Below are 22,231 nucleotides of genomic sequence, written 5' to 3' on the forward strand. Positions count from 1 at the left end.
ATCACAGAGTCTTCTCACGTCACAGAGAGAGAGGCTCGTCACGTTACAGAGACCTTCCTCACGTCAGAGTCTCCTCACGTCACAGAGAGAGTCTCCACGTCACAGAGTCCTCTCACGTCACAGAGAGAGACTCCTCAATTCACACAGTCTCCGCACGTCACAGAGAGTCTCCGCACGTCACAGAGTCTTCTCACGTCACAGAGAGACTCCTCATGTCACAGAGAGACTCCTCACGTCACAGAGAGAGTCTCCCCACGTCACAGAGAGAGTCTCCTCACATCAGAGAGAGAGACTCTTCACGTCACAGAGACCCTCCTCATGTCACAGAGAATCTCCTCACGTCACAGAGAGAGTCTCCTTACATCACAGTCTCCTCACGTCACAGAGAGAGAGACTCCTCACGTCACAGAAAGACTCCCCATGTCACAGAGCGTCTCACGTCAGAGAGAGTCTCCTCACGTGAGACAGTCTCCTCACGTCACAGGGAGAGTCTCCTCACTTCACAGAGAGTCTCCTCATATCAGAGAGAGAGACTCCTCACTTGAGAGAGAGACTCCTCGCTTCAGAGAGAGAGTCTCCTCACATCACAGAGTCTCCCCATGTCAAAGAGAGAGAGAGACTCCCAACGTCACAGAGAGAGACTCCCCACGTAACAGAGAGGGACTCCTCACGTCACAGATAGAGAAAACCCTCACGTCACAGAGAGCCTCCTCACGTCACAGAGACTCCTCACGTCACAGAGAGAGTCTCCCCACGTCAGAGAGAGAGACTCCTCACGTCACAGAATCTTCTGACGTCACAGAGCCCTTCCTCACGTCACAGGGAGAGTCCTCACGACACAGGGAGAGCCTCCTCACGTCACAGAGAGTCTCCGCACGTCACAGAGAGTCTCCGCACGTCACAGAGAGACTCCTCACGTCACAGAGACACTCCTCACGTCACAGAGAGACTCCTTTCGTCACACGGAGAGTCTCTTCACGTCACAGAGTCTTCTCACGTCACAGAGAGAGAGACTCGTCATGTTACAGAGACCCTCCTCACGTCAGACAGAGTCTCCTCACGTCACACAGAGAGTCTCCTCACGTCACAGAGAGTCCTCTCACGTCACAGAGAGAGACTCCTCACATCACAGAGACACTCCTCACGTCACAGAGAGACTCCTCTCGTCACAGGGAGAGTCTCCTCACGTCACAGAGTCTTCTCACGTCACAGAGAGACTCCTCACGTCACAGAGAGACTCCTCACGTCATAAAGAGTCTCCTCACGTCAAAGGGAGAGTCTCCTCAAGACACAGGGAGAGTCTCCTCACGTCACAGAGAGAGACTCCTCACGTTACAGAGACCCTCCTCACATCAGAGAGACTCCTCATGTCAGACAGTCTTCTCACATCACAGACCCTCCTAACGTCACAGAGAAAGTCTCCTCACGTCACAGAGAGAGACTCCTCACGTCACAGAGACAGTCTCCCCATGTCAGAGAGAGAGACTCCTCAGGTCAGAGAGAGTCTCCTCACATTACAGAGACCCTCCTCACATCAGAGAGAGTCTCCTCACGTCAGACAGAGTCTCCCCATGTCACAGAGGGAGTCTCCTCACGTCACAGAGACCCTCCTCACGTCACAGAGAGAGTCTCCCCACATCACAGAGAGAGACTCCTCATGTCACAGAGAGAGACTCCTCATGTCATAGAGAGAGAGACTCCTGATGTTAGAGAAACTCTCCTCATGTCACAGAGTCTCGTGACGTCACAGAGAGTCTTCTCATGTCACAGAGAGAGACTCCTCACGTCACAGAGAGACTCCTCACGTCAAAGAGACCCTCCTCACGTCACAGAGAGTCTCCTCACGTCACAGGGAGAGTCTCCTCACGTCACAGAAACCCCTCATGTCACAGAGAGACTCCTCACATTACAGGGAGTCTCCTCACATCAGAAAGAGTCGCCTCACGTCTCAGAAACCCTCCTCACGTCACAGACAGCCTCCTCACGTCACAGAGAGAGTCTCCTCATATCAGAGAGAGAGACTCCTCACGTCAGAGTGAGAGAGAATCCTCACATCAGAGAGGAAGTCTCCTCACGTCACAGAGAGAGTCTCCCCACATCACAGAGAGAGAGACTCCCAACATCACAGAGAGAGACTTCCCATGTCACAGAGAGGGACTCCTCACGTCACAGATAGAGTTTCCTCACGTCACAGAGAGACTCCTCATGTGACAGAGACCCTCCTCACATCAGAGAGTCTCCTCACATCACAGAGAGAGTCACAGAGAGAGACTCCTCACGTCACAGAGAGAGTCTCCTCACGTCACAGAGAGCCTCCTCACGTCACAGAGACCCTCCTCACGTCACAGAGACTCCTCACGTCACAGAGAGACTCCTCACGTGACAGAGACCCTCCTCACATCAGAGAGAGTCTCCTCACGTCATAGAGAGAGTCTCCTCACGTCACAGACACTCCTCACGTCACAGAGACCCTCCTCCCGTCACAGAGAGCCTCCTCACGTCTCAGAGGGAGTCTCATCACGTCACTGACAGACTCCTCATGTCACACAGTGAGACTCCTCACGTCACAGAGAGCCTCCTCACGTCACAGAGACTCCTCACGTCACAGAGAGAGTCTCCCCACGTCACAGAGACTCCTCACATCACAGAGAGAGTCTCCCCACGTCACAGAGACTCCTCACATCACAGAGAGAGTCTCCCCACGTCACGGAGAGAGACTCCTCACGTCACAAAGTCTTCTGACGTCACAGAGACCCTCCTCACGTCACAGAGAGCCTCCTCACGTCACAGAGAGAGTCCTCACGACAGAGGGAGAGCCTCCTCACGTCACAGAGAGAGTCCTGACGACACAGGGAGAGTCTGCTCACGACACAGGAAGAGTCTACTCACGTCACAGAGAGAGACTCCTCACGTCTCAGAGACCATCCTCACATCACAGAGTCTTCTCACGTCACAGAGAGAGAGACTCATCATGTTACAGACACCCTCCTCACGTCAGACAGAGTCTCCTCACGTCACAGAGAGAGTCTCCTCACGTCACAGAGTCTTCTCACGTCACAGAGAGAGACTCCCCGTGTCACAGAGAGGGTCTCCTCACGTCACAGATAGAGTTTCCTCACTTCAGAGAGAGAGACTCCTCACGTCAGAGAGAGAGACTCCTCACGTCAGAGAGAGAGAGACTCCTCACGTCACAGAGTCTCCTCACGTCACAGAGAGACTCCTTTAATTACAGAGACCCTCCTCACATCAGAGAGAGTCTCCTCACGTCAGACAGAGTCTCCTCACGTCACAGAGACCCTCCTCACGTCACAGAGAGCCTCCTCACGTCACAGAGAGAGTCTCCTCACGTCACAGAGTCTTCTCACGTCACAGAGACCCTCCTCACGTCACAGAGAGAGTCTCCTAACGTCACAGATAGAGTTTCCTCACTTCAGAGAGAGAGACTCCTCACGTCAGAGAGAGAGACTCCTCACGTCAGAGAGAGAGAGACTCCTCACGTCACAGACAGAGTCTCCTCACGTCACAGAGAGACTCCTTTAATTACAGAGACCCTCCTCACATCAGAGAGAGTCTCCTCACGTCAGACAGAGTCTCCTCACGTCACAGAGACCCTCCTCACGTCAGAGAGCCTCCTCACGTAACAGAGAGAGTCTCCTCACGTCACAGAGAGACTCCTCACGTCACAGAGTCTCCCGACGTCACAGAGAGAGACTCCTCACGTCACAGAGTCTTCTCACGTCACAGAGACCCTCCTCACGTCACAGAGAGAGTCTCCTAACGTCACAGAGAGTCTCCTCATATCAGAGAGAGAGACTCTTCACATCAGAGAGAGAGAGACTGCTCACGTCAGAGGGAGAGCCTCCTCGCGTCACAGAGAGAGAGACTCGTCACGTCACAGGGAGAGTTTCCTCACGTCACAGAGAGACTCCTCACGTCACAGTGAGAGTCTCTCCACGTCACAGAGAGAGTCTCCCCACTTCACAGAGAGAGATTCCTCACGTTGAGAGAGACTCCTCACATCAGAGAGCCTCCTCACGTCACAGAGATAGTCTCCTCACGTCACAGAGAGAGAGACTCGTCACGTCACAGGGAGAGTTTCCTCACGTCACAGAGAGACTCCCCACGTCACAGAGAGAGTCTCCTCACATCACAGAGACAAAGACTCCTCACGTCACAGAGAGAGATTCCTCACGTCACAGAGTCTCCTCACGTCAGAGAAAGAGAGTCTCCTAACGTCACAGAGAGACTCCCCACGTCACAGAGAGAGACTCCTCACGTCACAGAGAGTCTCCTCACGTCACAGAGAGAGTCTCCTCACGTCACAGAGATAGTCTCCTCATGTCACAGAGAGACTCCTCACGTCACAGAGAGTCTCCTCACGTCACAGAGAGACTCCTCATATCAAAGAGAGAGACTCCTCACGTCAGAGAGAGAGAGAGAGACTCCTCACGTCAGAGAGATAGTCTCCTCACGTCACAGAGAGAGTCTCCCCACGTCACAGAGAGAGAGACTCCCAACGTCACAGAGAGAGACTCCCCATGTCACAGAGAGGGACTCTTCACGTCACAGATAGAGTTTCCTGACATCAGAGAGAAACTCCTCACGTCAGATGGAGAGACTTCTCATGTCAGAGAGAGAGACTCCTCACGTCACAGAGTCTTCTCACGTCAAAGAGACCCTCCTCACATCACAGAGACCCTCCTCATGTCACAGAGAGCCTCCTCACGTCTCAGAGAGCCACCTCACGTCACAGAAAGAGTCTCCCTATGTCACAGAGCGTCTCCCCACGTCAGAGAGAGTCTCCTCACGTCACAGAGAGTCTCCTCATATCAGAGAGAAAGACTCCTCACTTCAGAGAGAGAGGGACTCCTCGCGTCACAGAGAGAGTCTCCTCACGTCACAGAGTCTCCCCATGTCACAGAGAGAGACTCCCCACATCACAGAGAGGGACTCCTCACATCACAGAGACTCCAAACGTCACAGAGAGAGACTTCTTACGTCACAGAGTCTCCTCATATCAGAGATAGAGACTCCTCACGTTACAGAGACGCTCCTCACGTCAGACAGAGTCTCTTAAGTCACAGGGAGCCTCCTCACGTCACAGAGACCCTCCTCACGTAACAGAGAGTTTCCTCACGTCACAGGGAGTCTGCTTACGTCACAGAGACTCCTCACGTCACACAGACCCTCCTCACGTCACAGACAGAGTCTCCTCACGTCACAGTCTCCTCATATCAGAGAGAGAGACTCCTCACGTCAGAGAGAGAGAGAGACTCCTCACGTCAGAGAGAAAGTCTCCTCACGTCACAGAGACCCTCCTCACATCACAGAGAGCCTCCTCACGTCTCAGAGAGCCTCCTCACGTCACAGAGAGAGTCTCCCCACGTCACAGAGAAACTCCTCACGTCACAGAGAGGGACTCCCCATGTCACAGAGCGTCTCCCCACGTCAGAGAGAGTCTCCTCATGTCACAGAGACTCCTCACGTCACAGAGACCCTCCTCACGTCACAGAGACCCTCCTCACGTCACAGAGAAAGACTCCCCACGTCACAGAGAGAGACTCCTCACGTCACAGAAAGAGTCCCCCATGTCACAGAGCGTCTCCCCACGTCAGAGAGTCTCCTCACGTGAGACAGTCTCCTCACGTCACAAAGAGAGTCTCCACACGTCACAGAGTCTCCCCACGTCACAGAGAGAGAGACTCCCCACGTCACAGAGAGAGTCTCCTCACGTCACAGAGAGACTCCTCACGTCACAGAGAGAGTCTCCACACGTTACAGAGAGAGGAACCCCTCACTTCGCAGAGAGCCTCCTCATGTCACAGAGCCTCCTCACGTCAAAGAGAGAGACTCCTCACATCACAGAAGAGACCCTCCTCACGTCACAGAGAGACCCTCCTCACGTCAGAGAGAGAGTCTCCTCACGTCACAGAGACTCCTCATGTCACAGAGACCCTCCTCACGTCACAGAGAGCCTCCCCACGTCACAGAGAGATCCTCACGTCACAGAGAGACCCTCCTCACGTCAGAGAGAGAGTCTCCTCACGTCACAGAGACTCCTCATGTCACAGAGACCCTCCTCACGTCACAGAGAGCCTCCCCACGTCACATAGAGAGAGATCCTCACGTCACAGAGAGCCTCCTCACATCAGAGAGCCTCCTCATTTCAAAGAGAGAGAGACTCCTCATGTCATAAAGTCTCCTCATGTCACAGAGAGACTCCTCACTTCCCAGAGAAACTCTCCCCACGTCACAGAGTGAGACTCCTCATGTCACAGAGAGACTCCTCACATCAGAGAGCCTCCTCATGTCACAGAGAGAGAGACTCGTCATGTCACAGAGTCTCCTCACGTCACAGAGAGTCTCCTCGTATCAGAGAGAGAGACCTCACGTCAGAGAGAGAGAGACTCCTCACGTCAGAGAGAGAGTCTCCTCACGTCACAGAGAGGGCCTCCCCACGTCACAGAGAGAGACTCCCAACGTCACAGAGAGAGACAACCCACGTCACAGAAAAGGACTCCTCACGTCACAGAGAGCCTCCTCACGTCACAGAGACCCTCCTCACGTCACAGAGAGACTCCTCACGTCACAGAGTGCCTCCTTACGTCACAGAGAGTAGTCCCACGTCACAGAGAGATTGACTCTACACGTCAGAGAGCCTCCTCACGTCACAGAGAAACTCTCCCCACGTCACAGAGAGACTCCTCACATCACAGTCTCCTCATGTCACAGAGAGACTCCTCACGTTCCAGAGAAACTCTCCCCATGTCACAGAGACTCCTCATGTCACAGAGAGACTCCTCACATCAGAGAGTCTCCTCATGTCACAGAGTCTCCTCACGTCACAGAGAGTCTCCTCGTATCAGAGAGAGAGACTCCTCACGTCAGAGAGAGAGTCTCCTCACATCACAGAGAGGGCCTCTCCATGTCACAGAGAGAGAGACTCCCAACGTCACAGAGAGAGACTACCCATGTCACAGAAAGGGACTCCTCACGTCACAGACAGCCTCCTCACGTCACAGAGAAACTCTCCCCACGTCACAGAGAGAGACTCCTCACATCAGAGAGCCTCCTCATTTCACAGAGAGACTCCTCATGTCACAGAAAGAGTCTCCCCACGTCACAGAGAGAGAGACTCCCAACGTCACAGAGAGACTCCCCATGTCACAGAGAGGGACTCCTCACGTCACAGAGAAACTCTCCTCACGTCACAGAGAGAGACTCCTCATGTCACAGAGAGACTCCTCACATCAGAGAGCCTCCTCATGTCACAGAGAGACTCGTCATGTCACAGAGTCTCCTCACGTCACAGAGAGTCTCCTCGTATCAGAGATAGAGACTCCTCATGTCAGAGAGAGAGAGACTCCTTACGTCAGAGAGAGAGTCTCCTCACATCACAGAGAGGGCCTCCCCACGGCACAGAGAGGGAGACTCCAAACGTCACAGAGAGAGACTACCCATGTCACAGAAAAGGACTCCTCACGTCCCAGAGAGCCTCCTCACGTTACAGAGAGAGAAACCCCTCACTTCACAGACAGCCTCCTCATGTCACAGAGACTCCCCCCGTAATAGAGAGAGTCTCCCCACGTCACAGAGAGAGACTTCTTACGTCACAGAGTCTCCTCATATCAGAGATAGAGACTCCTCACGTTACAGAGACGCTCCTCACGTCAGACAGAGTCTCTTAAGTCACAGAGAGCCTCCTCACGTCACAGAGACCCTCCTCACGTAACAGAGAGTTTCCTCACGTCACAGGGAGAGTCTGCTTACGTCACAGAGACTCCTCACGTCACACAGACCCTCCTCACGTCACAGACAGAGTCTCCTCACGTCACAGTCTCCTCATATCAGAGAGAGAGACTCCTCACGTCAGAGAGAGAGAGACTCCTCACGTTACAGAGACCCTCCCCAAATCAGAGAGAGTCTCCTCACGTCAGAGAGAGAGACTCCTCACGTCACAGAGACAGTCTCCTCACGTCAGAGAGAGAGACTCCTCACGTCACAGAGACAGTCTCTTCATACCAGAGAGAGAGTCTCCCCACGTCACCGAGAGAGAGACTCCCAACGTCACAGACAGGGACTCCTCACGTCAGAGAGAGAGACTCCTCACGTCACAGAGACAGTCTCTTCATACCAGAGAGAGAGACTCCTCACGTCAGAGAGAGAGAGACTCCTCACGTCACAGATAGAGACCCCTCACGTCACAGAGAGCCTTCTCACGTCACAGTGACCCTCCTCATGTCACAAAGAGACTCCTCACGTCACAGAGAGAGTCTCCTTACATCACAAAGTCTTCTTACGTCACAGAGAGAGAGACTCCTCATGTTACAGAGACCCTACTCACGTCAGAGAGAGACGCCTCACGTCACAGAGTCTCCTCACATCACAGAGAGAGTCTCCTCACGTCACAGAGAGAGACTCCTCACATCACAGAGAGAGTCTCCTCACATCAGAGAGAGAGACTCCTCACGTCACAGAGAGAGTCTCATCATGTCACAGAGAGCCTCCTCACGTCACAGTGACCCTCCTTCCGTCACAGAGAGTCTCCTCACGTCACAGTGAGAGTCTCCTCACGTCACACAGAGACTCCTCACGTTACAGAGACCCTCCTCAAATCAGAGAGAGTCTACTCACGTCAGACAGTCTCCTCACATCACAGAGGGAGTCTCCTCACGTCACAGACAGCCTCCTCACGTCACAGATAGTCTCCTCACGTCAGAGAGAGAAACTCCTCACGTCACAGAGACAGTCTCTTCATACCAAAGAGAGAGACTCCTCATGTCAGAGAGAGAGTCTCCTCACGTCACAGAGAGAGTATCCCCACGTCACCAAGAGAGAGACTCCCAACGTCACAGACAGGGACTCCTCACGTCACAGAGTCTCCTCACGTCAGAGAGAGAGACTCCTCACGTCACAGAGACAGTCTCTTCATACCAGAGAGAGAGACTCCTCACGTCAGAGAGAGAGAGACTCCTCACGTCACAGATAGAGACTCCTCACGTCACAGAGAGCCTTCTCACGTCACAGTGACCCTCCTCATGTCACAAAGAGACTCCTCACGTCACAGAGAGAGTCTCCTTACATCACAAGGTCTTCTTATGTCACAGAGAGAGAGACTCCTCATGTTACAGAGACCCTTCTCACGTCAGAGAGAGACGCCTCACGTCACAGACAGTCTCCTCACGTTACAGAGAGAATCTCCTCATGTCAGAGACAGAGACTCCTCACGTCACAGATAGAGACTCCTCACGTCAGAGAGAGACTCCTCACTTCACAGAGAGAGTCTCCCCACGTCACAGAGAGGGACTCCTCACGTCACAGAGAGAGACTCCTTACGTCACAGAGAGAGACTCCCCACGTCACAGAGAGGTACTCCTCACGTCACAGATAAGAGTCTCCTCACGTCAGAGAGAGAGAGACTCCTCACGTCAGAGAGAGAGACTCCTCACGTCAGAGAGAGATTCCTCACGTCACAGAGAGCCTCCTCACGTCACAGTGACCCTCCACATGTCACAAAGAGACTCCTCACGTCAGAGAGAGACAGAGACTCCTCACGTCACAGATAGAGACTCCTCACGTCACAGAGAGAGTCTCATCATGTCACAGAGAGCATCCTCACGTCACAGATAGAGACTCCTCACGTCACAGAGTCTCATCATGTCACAGAGAGCATCCTCACGTCACAGTGACCCTCCTTCCGTCACAGAGAGTCTTCTCACGTCACAGAGAGACTCTTCACATTACAGAGACCCTCCTCAAATCAGAGAGAGTCTCTTCACATCACAGAGGGAGTCTCCTCATGTCACAGAGACTGTTCACATCACAGAGACCCTCCTCACATCACAGACAGCCTCCTCACGTCACAGATAGTCTCCTCACGTCAGAGAGAGAGACTCCTCACGTCAGAGAGAGACTCCTCACGTCACAGAGACAGTCTCTTCATACCAGAGAGAGACTCCTCACGTCAGAGAGAGAGAGACTCATCACGTCGAGAGAGAGTCTCCTCACGTCACAGAGAGAGTCTCCCCACGTCACAGAGAGAGACTCCCCACGTTACAGAGAGGGACTCCTCACGTCACAGAAAGACTCCTCACGTTACAGAGAGAGCCTCCTCACGTCACAGAGAGTCTGCTCACGTCACAGAGAGAGAGACTCCCAACATCACAGAGAGGGACTCCCCACGTCACAGAGAGGGACTCTCACGTCACAGATAGAGTCTCCTCACGTCAGAGAGAGAGACTCCTCACGTCACAGAGAGGGACTCCTCACGTCACAGATAGAGTCTCCTCAACTCAGAGAGAGAGAGACTCCTCATGTCAGAGAGAGACTCCTCACTTCACAGAGAGAGTCTTCCCACATCACAGAGAGGGACTCCTCACGTCACAGATAGAGTCTCCTCACGTCAGAGAGAGAGACTCCTCACGTCACAGATAGAGACTCCTCACATCACAGAGAGAGCCTCCTCACGTCACAGTGACCCTCCTTCCGTCACAGACAGTCTCCTCACGTCACAGTGAGAGTGCCCTCACGTCACAGAGAGACTCCTCACATTACAGAGACCCTCCTCAAATCAGAGAGAGTCTTCTCATGTCAGACAGAGTCTCCTCACATCACAGAGGGAGTCTCCTCACGTCACAGACAGCCTCCTCACGTCACAGATAGTCTCCTCACGTCAGAGAGAGAGACTCCTCACGTCACAGAGACAGTCTCTTTATACCAGAGAGAGACTCCTCACGTCACAGAGAGAGTCTCCCCACGTCACAGAGAGAGAGACTCCCAACATAACAGAGAGAGACTCCCCACGTCACAGAGGGACTCCTCACGTCACAGAAAGACTCCTCACGTTACAGAGAGAGACTCCTCACGTCACAGAGACAGTCTCTTTATACCAGAGAGAGACTCCTCACGTCACAGAGAGAGTCTCCCCACGTCACAGAGAGAGAGACTCCCAACATAACAGAGAGAGACTCCCCACGTCACAGAGGGACTCCTCACGTCACAGAAAGACTCCTCACGTTACAGAGAGAGACTCCTCACGTCACAGAGAGAGTCTTCCCACGCCACAGAGACTCCTCACGTCACAGAGTCTCCTCACGTCACAGAGAGTCTGCTCACATCACAGAGAGTCTTCTCACGTCACAGAGAGCCTCCTCACATCACAGAGAGACACCCCATGTCACAGAGAGAGACTCCCCACGTCACAGAGTCTCCTCACGTCACAGAGAGACGCAACACGTCACAGAGAGAGACTTCCCACATCACAGAGAGACACTCCCCACGTCACAGAGAGACACTCCTCACGTCACAGAGAGAGTCTCCTCACGTCACATACAGAAAGGCTCCTCACGTCACAGAGAGAGTTTCCTCACATCACAGAGACTCCCCACATCACAGAGAGACTCCCCACGTCACAGAGAGAGACTCCCCATATCACAGAAAGAGACTCCCCACGTCACAGAGAGAGTCTCCTCACGTCACAGAAAGACTCCTCACGTCACAGAGAGTCTCCTCACGTCACAGAGAGAGACTCCTCACGTGACAGAGTCTCCTCATATCAGAGAGAGAGACTCCTCACATCATAGGGAGAGGGACTCCTCACGTCACAGAGAGAGACTCCTCACATCACAGAGAGAGTCTCCTTACGTCACAAAGAGAGACTCCTTATGTCAAGAGGGAGTCTCCTCACGTCAGAGAGACTCCTCACGTCACAGAGACTCCTCAGGACAGAGAGAGAGTCTCCTCACGTCACAGAGACTCCACACGCCAGAGAGAGACTCCACAAGTCACAGAGACCCTCCTCACGTCACAGAGACCCTCCTCACGTGAGAGAGAGACTCCGCACATCAGACAAAGTCTCCTCACATCACAGAGAGTCTCCTCACGTCACAGACAGTCTCCTCACGTCACAGAGAGAAACTCCTGACGTCACAGAGACCGTCCTCACGTCACAGACAGCCTCCTCACGTCACAAAGAGAGCCTCCTCACGTCACAAAGAGAGACTCCCCACGTCACACAGAGTGACTCCCCACGTCACTGAAAGACTCCTCACATTACAGAGAGAGACTCCTCATGTCACATCGAGTCTCCTCACGTCACAGAGAGAGTCTCCCCACGTCACAAAGAGAGTCTCCTCATATCAGAGAGAGAGACTACTCACGTCACAGAGAGAGTCTCCTCATGTCAGAGAGAGAGAGACTCCTCACGTCAGAGAGAGAGTCTCCTCACGTCACAGAGAGAGTCTTCCCATGTCACAGAGAGAGACTCCCAACATCACCGAGAGGGACTCCCCACGTCACAGAGAGAGACTCCCCAAGTCACAGAGAGGGACTCCTCACGTCACAGATAGAGACCTCACGTCAGAGAGAGACTTTCCTCACGTCACAGAGAGCCTCCTCACATCACAGTGACCCTCCTCACGTCACAGAGGGAGTCTCCTCACGTCACAGAGAGAGAGACTCTTCACGTCAGAGAAACCCTCCTCACGTCAGAGAGAGACTCCTCACGTCACCGAGAGAGTCTCCTCACGTCACAGGGAGTCTTCTCATGTCACAGGGAGAGACTCCTCATGTCAGAGAGAGAGTCTCCTTATGTCACAGAGAGCCTCCTCACGTCACAGTGACCCTCCTCACGTCACAGAGAGTCTCCTCACGTCAGACAGAGTCTCCTCACGTCACAGAGACTCCTCACGTCACAGAGAGAGACTCCTCAAGTCACAGAGACTCCTCACGTCACAGAGACCCTCCTCACGTCATAGAGAGAGTCTCATCACGTCACAGAGAGACTCCTCACGTTACACAGTGAGACTCCTCGCATCAGAGAGAGAGTCTCCTCATGCCACAGAGAGTCACCTCATATCAGACAGACAGACTCCTCACGTCAGAGAGAGAGTCTCCTCACGTCACAGAGAGAAACATAGAAACATAGAAAATAGGTGCAGGAGTAGGCCATTCGGCCCTTCGAGCCTGCACCGCCATTTATTATGATCATGGCTGATCATCCAACCCTGCACCAGCCTTCCCTCCATACCCCCTGATCCCTGTAGCCACAAGGGCCATATCTAACTCCCTCTTAAATATAGCCAATGAACTGGCCTCAACTGTTTCCTGTGGCAGAGAATTCCACAGATTCACCACTCTCTGTGTGAAGAAGTTTTTCCTAATCTCAGTCCTAAAAGGCTTCCCCCTTATCCTCAAACTGTGACCCCTCGTTCTGGGCTTCCCCAACATCGGGAACAATCTTCCTGCATCTAGCCTGTCCAATTCCTTTAGGATTTTATACGTTTTAATCAGATCCCCCTTCAATCTTCTAAATTCCAACGAGTACAAGCATAGTTCATCCAGTCTTTCTTCATATGAAAGTCCTGCCATCCCAGGAATCAATCTGGTGAACCTTCTTTGTACTCCCTCTATGGCAAGGATGTCTTTCCTCAGATTAGGGGACCAAAACTGCACACAATACTCCAGGTGTGGTCTCACCAAGGCCTTGTACAACTGCAGTAGTACCTCCCTGCTCCTGTACTCGAATCCTCTCGCTATAAATGCCAGCATACCATTCGCCTTTTTCACCGCCTGCTGTACCTGCATGCCCACTTTCAATGACTGGTGTATAATGACACCCAGGTCTCGTTGCACCTCCCCTTTTCCTAATCGGCCACCATTCAGATAATAATCTGTTTTCCTGTTTTTGCCACCAAAGTGGATAACCTCACATTTATCCACATTAAGTTGCATCTGCCATGAATTTGCCCACTCACCTCACCTATCCAAGTCACCCTGCATCCTCTTAGCATCCTCCTCACAGCCACAGTCACAGACACTCCTCACGCCAGAGAGAGACTCCTTATATCACAGAGACCCTCCTCACGTGAGAGAGAGACTCCTCACGTCAGACAGAGTCTCCTCACGTTACAGAGACTCCTCACGCCAGAGAGAGAGAGAGACTCCTCACATCACAGAGTCTCCTCACGTCACAGACAGAGTCTCCTCACGTTACAGAGAGTCTCCTCACGTTACAGAGAGTCTCCTCACGTCACAGACAGAGTCTCCTCACATCACAGAGAGTCTCCTCACGTCACAGACAGAGTCTCCTCACGTCACAGAGAGAGACTCCTGACGTCACAGAGATCCTCCTCACATCACAGACAGCCTCCTCACGTCACAGCGAGAGACTCCCCACATCACAGAGAGTCTCCTGAAGTCACAGACAGACTCCCCACGTCACACAGAGTGTCTCCTCACGTCACAGAGAGACTCCTCACGTCACAGAGAGTCTCCTCATATCAGAGAGACTCTTTACGTCACAGAGAGCACCCTCACGTCACAGAGAGCCTCCTCAGGTCACAGAGTGAGACTCCTTACGTCACAGAGCGAGACTCCTCATGTCACAGAGAGAGTCTCCTCACGTCAGAGAGAGTCTCCTCACGCCAGGGAGAGTCTCCTCACGCCAGGGAGAGACTCCTCATGCCCGAGAGAGTGTGCTCACGTCAGAGAGAGTCTCCTTACGTCAGAGAGAGACTCTTCATAGCAGAGAGAGTCTCCTCACGTCACAGAGAGCCTCCTCACATCACAGAGTCTCCTCACGTCACAGGGGCATCCTGACATCACAGGGAGCCTCCTCACGTCATCCACCATTGTCCAGTTTGGTGCAGCATCCTCTCACAATATATGAAATCTACAGCAAACTGTCAGGTCAGCAGAAAAGGTCACTGGCTACAGTCCACCAACACTACAGGACTGGTGTGGGTCCAGGACAGGGGGGGGGGGGGTGCAGGAAAGAATCATTGCAGACACTCCTCACCCTGCAAACTGCCTTTTCCAAAAACTCCCTTCTGGAAAGCACTGTTGGACTATTAAAACAAAAACTTCACGCCATCTTAAAAGTTTCTTCCACCAGGGAATTCATCTGATCAACCACTCTAGCTAGCTCCCCACCGCCCTCTATCTATTAGCTCAGTCCCTGCACTGCATGGCTCCCGGCAAACATCCCTGCACCATTAATCTTCTGGGACGTGCTAATATTATTTGTGACTGTCTGTGCTGGATCGTGACCTATGTGCTATGTGGGACTCTGTGTACTGCATTTTGTACCTTGGCCCCAGAGCAACGCTGTTTCCTTTAGCTGTACATGTGTGTAGTTGAATGATAATTGAACTTGAACTTGATCTTTTCTCTGTGACGTGTAATTAGCCTTTCGCTTCATTGCACCATTGGGATATTACACACAAGACCTTGGTGACCACACACACAAATTGCTGGAGGAACTCAGCAGGTCAGGAAATGAATAAACAGCCAATGTCTCAGGCCAAAACCTTTCACGGACAGGATGGGGGAAGACGCCAGAGTAAGAAGCTAGCAGAGGGGAAGGAGGACAAACCAGAATACGATAGGTGAGACCAGGTGTGCCGGAGAGTGGGCTATGGGAGAAAGGGAAGGAGAAGGGGCACCAAAGGGAGGTGATGGGCAGGTGAGGGGAAGAGAAAGTGTAAGAGGGGAGCCAGAATGGGAAATGGGAAAACAGAGGAAGGGGGAGGAGGGAGAAATTACCAGAAGCCAACATAGCTGTGGTCCGGACTGGAAAGGAAGGAGTACAAGCTGCCAAGTGAAAGGTGAGGCCAGGTGAGGGGAGGGTAGTTGAAATGGGGACAGCGGATGAAGAAAGAAGCTATAAAGCGAAAGGTGGAAAAGGTAAAGTGCTGAAGAAGGAAGAATCTGATTGGATAGGACAGAAGACCACGAGGGAAACAGGACCATAGAGTGGAGTACTAAGAGGTTATTTGGATGAGAGTATGTCTGAGCCTCAGAGCCATGGGACCCTGCCTAGAGGCTGCCCAGACAGATGAGAGGAAGGCTGCAGTTTACAACCACACTGGAACACTCACCAGGAAGGCGCAGAGCATGTAGAAGCTGATGAAATAGAAGACGGCGAAGTTGGTGCCACACGTGTACTCCTCGCCAGGCTGGTAGTCAGACTCTGGGTCGCATAGCTTGCCAGGCTGGCATGCCAACATGATCTCCTGCCAGGCCTCCCCCGTGGCGCACCTGCAGAGGGGAAGTGCGGGAAGGGCCACCATCAGACTCCATAGGGCTACGAGGGAACAGAGGGTAGATGCGGCATGATGAGGGCAGCCACTCGTCCTAACAGTGAAAGCACAGCCTTTGGGAAGGGCTGCTGTCAGACTCCACAGGGCTACATGGGAAATCACAGCCTTTGGGAAGGGCTGCTGTCAGACTCCACAGGGCTACATATGAATGAAGAGTAGGTGCGGCGTGCGAGGGTGGCCACTCACCTGAAGAGCAGGAGCACAGCCTGCGGGAAGGTCTGAAAATTGTTGTTCCGATTAATCTGAGCCCCGTCCACGTTGGCAATCTTACCGAAGACCTGTGAGGCAGGAGATAGAGCAAGAGGACAACAGCTCAGCTGGTCAATGTGTACTTGCATTCATTCAATTTTGTATTAATTTCAAGAACAGCAGACTGTCACAATTTTAAGATGGTTCAAGATTCAAGTTGCTTATTGTCATTCTTCAGTACCTGAGTGTCTACAGTTCACAGAGTACAGTTCACAAAGGCCAGCAACATCATGAAAAATCCCACCCTCTCTGCTCATGGACTGTTTGCCCCTCTCTCATCAGGGAGGCTATGCAGCATCCACACCAGGACCACCAGCCCTAAAACGAGTTACCTTCCCCAAGCAGTAAGGCTGATCAACGCTTTGTTATTTCCCATACAACTGAGCATCACTTTTTGGACATACAATCAATCTCTCTGTATAAGCTATTTTATGTATTTATATTTATTGTGTATTATTATTGCGTTCTCTATCTTTCATGTTGCATCAGATCTGGAGTAACTTGTGTACAGAAAATGACGTGAAACAATAGTTAATCTTGGATCTAAAGGAGAGTGAAGTGATTGTTACTCCAGATTCGACGCAGCATAAGAAACATCACAAGCATAAAGAAGACAATTAAAAGGAATATAAAAGCATTCCTATAAAACACAGTGTACGAGTAACCCTTTGAGCGGCTTACAGGTGGAAGAGTCGATGGGCCGAATGGCCTAATTCTGCTCCTATATCTTATGGTCCATACACTCAGTGGTCTCCTCATCAGGTGCCTCCTGGAATAAGTGGCCACTGGAGATAAACTGTCAACCAACATCTTTCACAAACCTACTGATTCCCACAGTTATATTGACTATATCTCTTCCCACCCTATCTCCTGTAAAAATGCAGTTCCATCTGAGTGAAGTTCCCTCTCATGTTTCCCTTGAACATTTCACCTTCAGCCTTAATCACTGTACGTGGCCTATCAGCAGCGTCTACAGTGCTCTACCAAGAGGCACTTCCCGCTGGTCGGCGGTGGTTATTTAAAAAGGGAACTTCGAGGGCGTTAATCTATTGTACATGGCTTATCAGCGTCATCAACAGAGCTCTACAAACTAAATAAAAGTACAGAAGAGATAAGCGGAGTAGCCATTGTCAAGAGTGGGTCACTGGTGAGAGTAGAAGCGACAGGCTTTAGCTCAAAGGGTGCTTCGGCTCAGAAGAGGCGTCGGCTCTGTGTAAAGCGTCTGTTAAGGTTTCATTTTTGGTTTCTTTCCCCTCTCTTACCGTAATATTTAAATGGCTGTGGTGTGCTCTTTGTGCCGAATGTTGGAGAACTGGGAGATCCAGAGTCTCCTGGGGAACTACATCTGCATGAAGTGCATCTGCCTGCAGCTCCTAGGAAGACCATGTTAGGGATCTGGAGCTGCAGCTGGATGACCTTTGGCTCGTACGGGAGAGCAAGGATACAATTGATCAAAGTTACAGTGAAGTAGTCATCCCGAAGTTGCAGGAGGCAAGTAGCTGAAGAAATGGAAATAGGCAGTTAGAGAAGAGGACCCCTGTGGTCATTCTCCTCAAAAACAAGTATACCACTTTGGATACTTTTGTGGGGGAATGACCTCCCAGGAGAATGCCATGGTGTCCGGGTTACAGGCACTGAGCATGGGTCCATGGTGCAGAAGGGAAAGAGCGAGAAGAAGGGTGTGGAGTGATAGGGGACTTGATAGTGAGGGGAACAGACAGGAGATTCTGTGGACGTGAACAGGACATCAGGATGGTATGTTTCCTCCCAGGTGCCAGGGTCAAGGATGTCTCAGATCACATCCACAACATTTTGGAGTGGGAGGGGGAGCAGCCAGATGTCTTGGTACATATTGGTTCCAATGATATAGGAAGGAAAAGCAATGAGGTCCTGAAAAGAGAATTTAGAGAGCTAGGTAGAAAGCTGAGAAGCAGAACCTCCTGGGTAGTAATTTCTGGATTGCTGCCTGTGCCATGCGCCAGTGAGGGTAGAAACAGGATGATTTGGCAGATAAATGCGTGGCTGAGAAGCTGGTGTAGGGGGCAGGGCTTCAAGTTCTTGGATAATTGGGATCTCTTCTGGGCAGAGGTATGACCTTTTCAAAAGTGACGGCTTGCACCTGAACCTGAAGGGGATCAATATTCTCGAGGGCAGGTTTGTCAAAGCTGTTGGGGAGGGTTTAAACTAACTTGGCAAGGGAGGGAGGGAACCAGAGTGAAGGGACTCAGGATAGGACAGATGGTAAAAAAGTAAAGATAGCGTGCAGTCAGATTGTCGGGAAGGGCAGGCAGGTGATGGGACTTAGTTACAGCCAACAGGCTGAGTATCAATCATTAGGGATGCAGAATCAGAAAGGATAGCAAATATGGTACTCAAGGTGTTGTATCTAAATGCGTGTAGTATAAGAAATAAGGTGGATGAGCTTGATGCAATATTACAGATTGCCAGGCTGAATCATGGCTGAAGGATGGTTGTAGTTGGGAGCTGAATGTCCAAGTTTACATGTAATATCGGAGGGATAGGAAAGTAGGCAGATGGGGTGGTGTGGCTCTACTGGTAAAGAATGGCATCAAATCAGTAGAAAGATGTGACATAGGATCAGAAGATGTTGAATCCTTGTGGGTTGAGTTAAGAAACTGCAAGGGTAAAAGGATATTGATGGCAGTTACAAACAGGTCTCCCAACAGTGGCTGGTAGGGGGACCACAGAAAACAACAGGAAATAGAAAAGGGGAGTCAAAAGGGCAATGTCATGTTAATCATGGGAGACTTTAACATACAGGTCAATTGTGAAAATCAGGTTGGAAATGGAACCCAAGAGTGTGAGTTTGTTGAATGCCTAAGAGATAGATTTTTAGAGCTATCTCTTAGCCTACTAGGGGATCAGCTATACTGTACTGGATGTTATGTAATGAACTAGAGGTGATTAGGGCAGACATCCCACCCTGCAAAAACTCATTTCAGGGAGGTAGCACCATCCATTTACAGGAGAATTCTGGGAGAGGTAGGATGTCTGCAATAGAGTAGCTCCTTAGCAGCTGGCCAGCTAGTCTAAGTAACGTTAGCTATGCTAATGAACGAATGACACCTGTTAAACTCACCTCAACAGGTCTTTTACAGACTTAACCCACCATGGGCAATAGAAAAGTCACTGTTGCAAACAGTGCAGCGAGCAACACTGTCATTATTTTGTCCCCTATTAGGCAGGGGTACACTTTAGTGTAGTCTGGGGTGACGTACGTTTTATATTTTTTTTGGAACACTCTGCCATGACGCGCTCTCGCTCACTCTCTCTCTCTCGTGGTAGCTCGCGTGCTCTCAAGCGCTCTCGCTTGCTTTCTCGCTCGCGCGTTCTTGCTTGCTTTCTCTCTCGCTCGCTTGCTTGCTTGCTCTCGCGTCTCTCTCGCTTTCTCTCGCTCGCTCTCAAAAAAATTGATTTCCGTAATATTGTATATAATTTAGTGGCATCAGGGAGCCACTATTAACATGCAGGAGACTCCCGGAACTTCCGGGAGAGGTGGAATGTCTGTTAGGGAGCTTAAGGTAAAAGAACCCTCAGGAACCAGTGATCACAATATGATTGTGTTCAACTTGAGGACTAACTGAAAGAAGAGCTAGTAAGAGATTTGAAAGTGGGAAGGGGAGGGGAGATCCAAAATGATAGGAGAAGACAGGAGGGAGAGGATGGAGCCAAGAGCTGGACAGTTGATTGGCAAAAGGGATATGAGAGGAACATGACAAGAGGCGTAGGGAGAAAGAAAAGGGGGAGGGGGGGAAAACCCCAGAGGATGGGCAAGGGACAGAGTGAGAGAAAGATGGGCTACGAGGGGGAGGTGGGGCATTAGTGGAAGTTTGAGAAGTCAATGTTCATGCCATCAGGTTGGAGGCTACCCAGACGGAATATAAGGTGTTGTTCCTCCAACCTGAGTGTGTCTTCATCTTTACAGTAGAGGAGGCCGTGGATAGACATATCAGAATGGGAATGGGATGTGGAATTAAAATGTGTGGCCACTGGGAGATCCTGCTTTCTCTGGCGGACAGAGCGTAGGTGTTCAGCGCAACGATCTCCCAGTCTGCGTTGGGTCTCGCCAATATATAGAAGGCCCGAAACGTTGACTGTACCTCTTCCCAGAGATGCTGCCTGGCCTGCTGCGTTCACCAGCAACTTTGATGTGTGTTGCTTGAATTTCCAGCATCTGCAGATTACCTCGTGTTTGCATGTTCAACTTGAAATTTGATAGGGAGAAAGTAAAGTCTGATGTAGCAGTATTTCAGTGGAATAAGGGAAATTACAGTGGTACGAGAGAGAGGAGTTGGTCAAAGTAAATTGGCAGGGATGTCAGTAGAGCAGCAATGGTGTGCGTTTCTGGGAAAAATAAGGAAGGTTCAAGACATGTGTATTCCAAAAATGAAGAAATGCTCAAATAGTAAAATAGTACAACTGTGGCTGACAAGGGAAGACAAAGCTATTATAAAAGCAAAAGAAAGGACATACAAGAAAGCAAAAATTAGTCAGAAGATAGAGGATTGGGTAGTTTTGAAACCTACATTGAGCACTGGCTGACTGGTAGGAGGCAGCGAGCGGGAATAAAAGGATGTTTTTCTGGTTGGCTGCTAGTGACTAGCGGTGTTCCGCAGGGCTCGGTGTTGGGACCACTTCTTTTTATGTTGTATATAAATGATTTAGATGATGAAATAGATGGCTTTGTTGTCAAGTTTGCAGATGATACGAAGATTGGTGGAGGGGCAGGTAGTGTTGAGGAAACAGGTAGGATGCAGAAGGACTTAGACAGATTAGGAGAATGGGCAAGAAAGTGGCAAATGAAATACAATATTGGAAAATGCATGATCATGTACTTTGGTAGTAGAAATAAATGGGCGGACTATTTTCTAAATAGGGAGAAAATCCAGGAATCTGAGATGCAGAGGGATTTGGGAGTCCTTATGCAGAACACCCTGAAGGTTAAACTTGCAGGTTGAGTTGCTGGTGAGGAAGGCAAATGCCATGTTAGCATTCATTTCAAGAGGTCTAGGATACGAAAGCAAGGTGCTGAGGCTTTATAAGGCACTGGTGAGGCCTCACCGTGAGTATTGTGAACAGTTTTGGGCCTCTCATGGTGTGCTGGCATTGGAGAGGGTTCAGAGGAGGTTCACAAGGATGATTCCAGGAATGAAAGGGTTATCATACGAGGACTGTTTGATGGCTCTGGGTCTGTACTCGCTCAAATTCAGAAGGGTGAGAAGGGGATCTCATTGAAACCTTTTGAATGCTGAAAGGCCCAGACAGAGTAGATGTGGAAAGGATGTTTACCATGGTGGGAGAGTCTAGGACAAGAGGGCACAGCTTCAGGATAGAGGGATGCCTTTTCAAAACAGAGATGTGGAGAAATTTCTTTAGCCAAATAATGGTGAATTGGTGGAATTTGTTGCCACAAGCAGCTGTGGAGGCCAGGTGATTGGGTATATTTAAGGTAGAGATTGATAGGTTCTTCATTGGACATGACAACAAAGATTCAATCAAGGAGAAGGCCGGGAACTAGGGTTGAGGAGGAGATAGAAAAAAAAGGATCAGCCGTGATTGAATAGCGGAGCAGACTTGATGGGCCAGATGACCTAATTCTGTTCCTATGTCTTATAGACTTATGGTCTAATCCATGACCTCTAGTTCTAGTCCTCCCCAACCTCAGTGGAAAAGCCTGCTTGCATTTATCCTACCAACACCCCTCGTAATTTTGTCAGCTTTCTTAGCTCCTTTGCCTGTTCCAAGATACGGCATCCTTTTCGAGGACATCAGAGATGTCCTCCTTCTTCAAACAGCGGAGTTTCCCTTCCTCCACTATTGACACTGCCCTCACCTGCATCTCCTCTATTTCCCAAACATCC

At 50.9% G+C, this 22,231-nt stretch overlaps 1 protein-coding gene across 2 annotated transcripts in view; it reads right to left on the reverse strand.

Annotated features, from left to right (window-relative positions):
- The window catches only part of LOC140209887 (voltage-dependent L-type calcium channel subunit alpha-1S-like), a 419,288-nt gene that overhangs the window by 68,832 nt on the left and 328,225 nt on the right, over nt 1-22,231 (reverse strand). For both annotated transcript variants that reach the window (XM_072278518.1, XM_072278519.1), the window contains 2 exons: nt 16,287-16,378; nt 15,879-16,038 (listed from right to left, as the gene is read on the reverse strand). In XM_072278518.1, the coding sequence (XP_072134619.1) occupies nt 15,879-16,038; nt 16,287-16,378 (252 nt within the window). The remainder of the gene's footprint in view (nt 1-15,878; nt 16,039-16,286; nt 16,379-22,231) is intronic.

The sequence above is a fragment of the Mobula birostris genome, chromosome 14, assembly GCF_030028105.1.
Source record: "Mobula birostris isolate sMobBir1 chromosome 14, sMobBir1.hap1, whole genome shotgun sequence".
NCBI classification, from domain to species: domain Eukaryota; kingdom Metazoa; phylum Chordata; class Chondrichthyes; order Myliobatiformes; family Myliobatidae; genus Mobula; species Mobula birostris.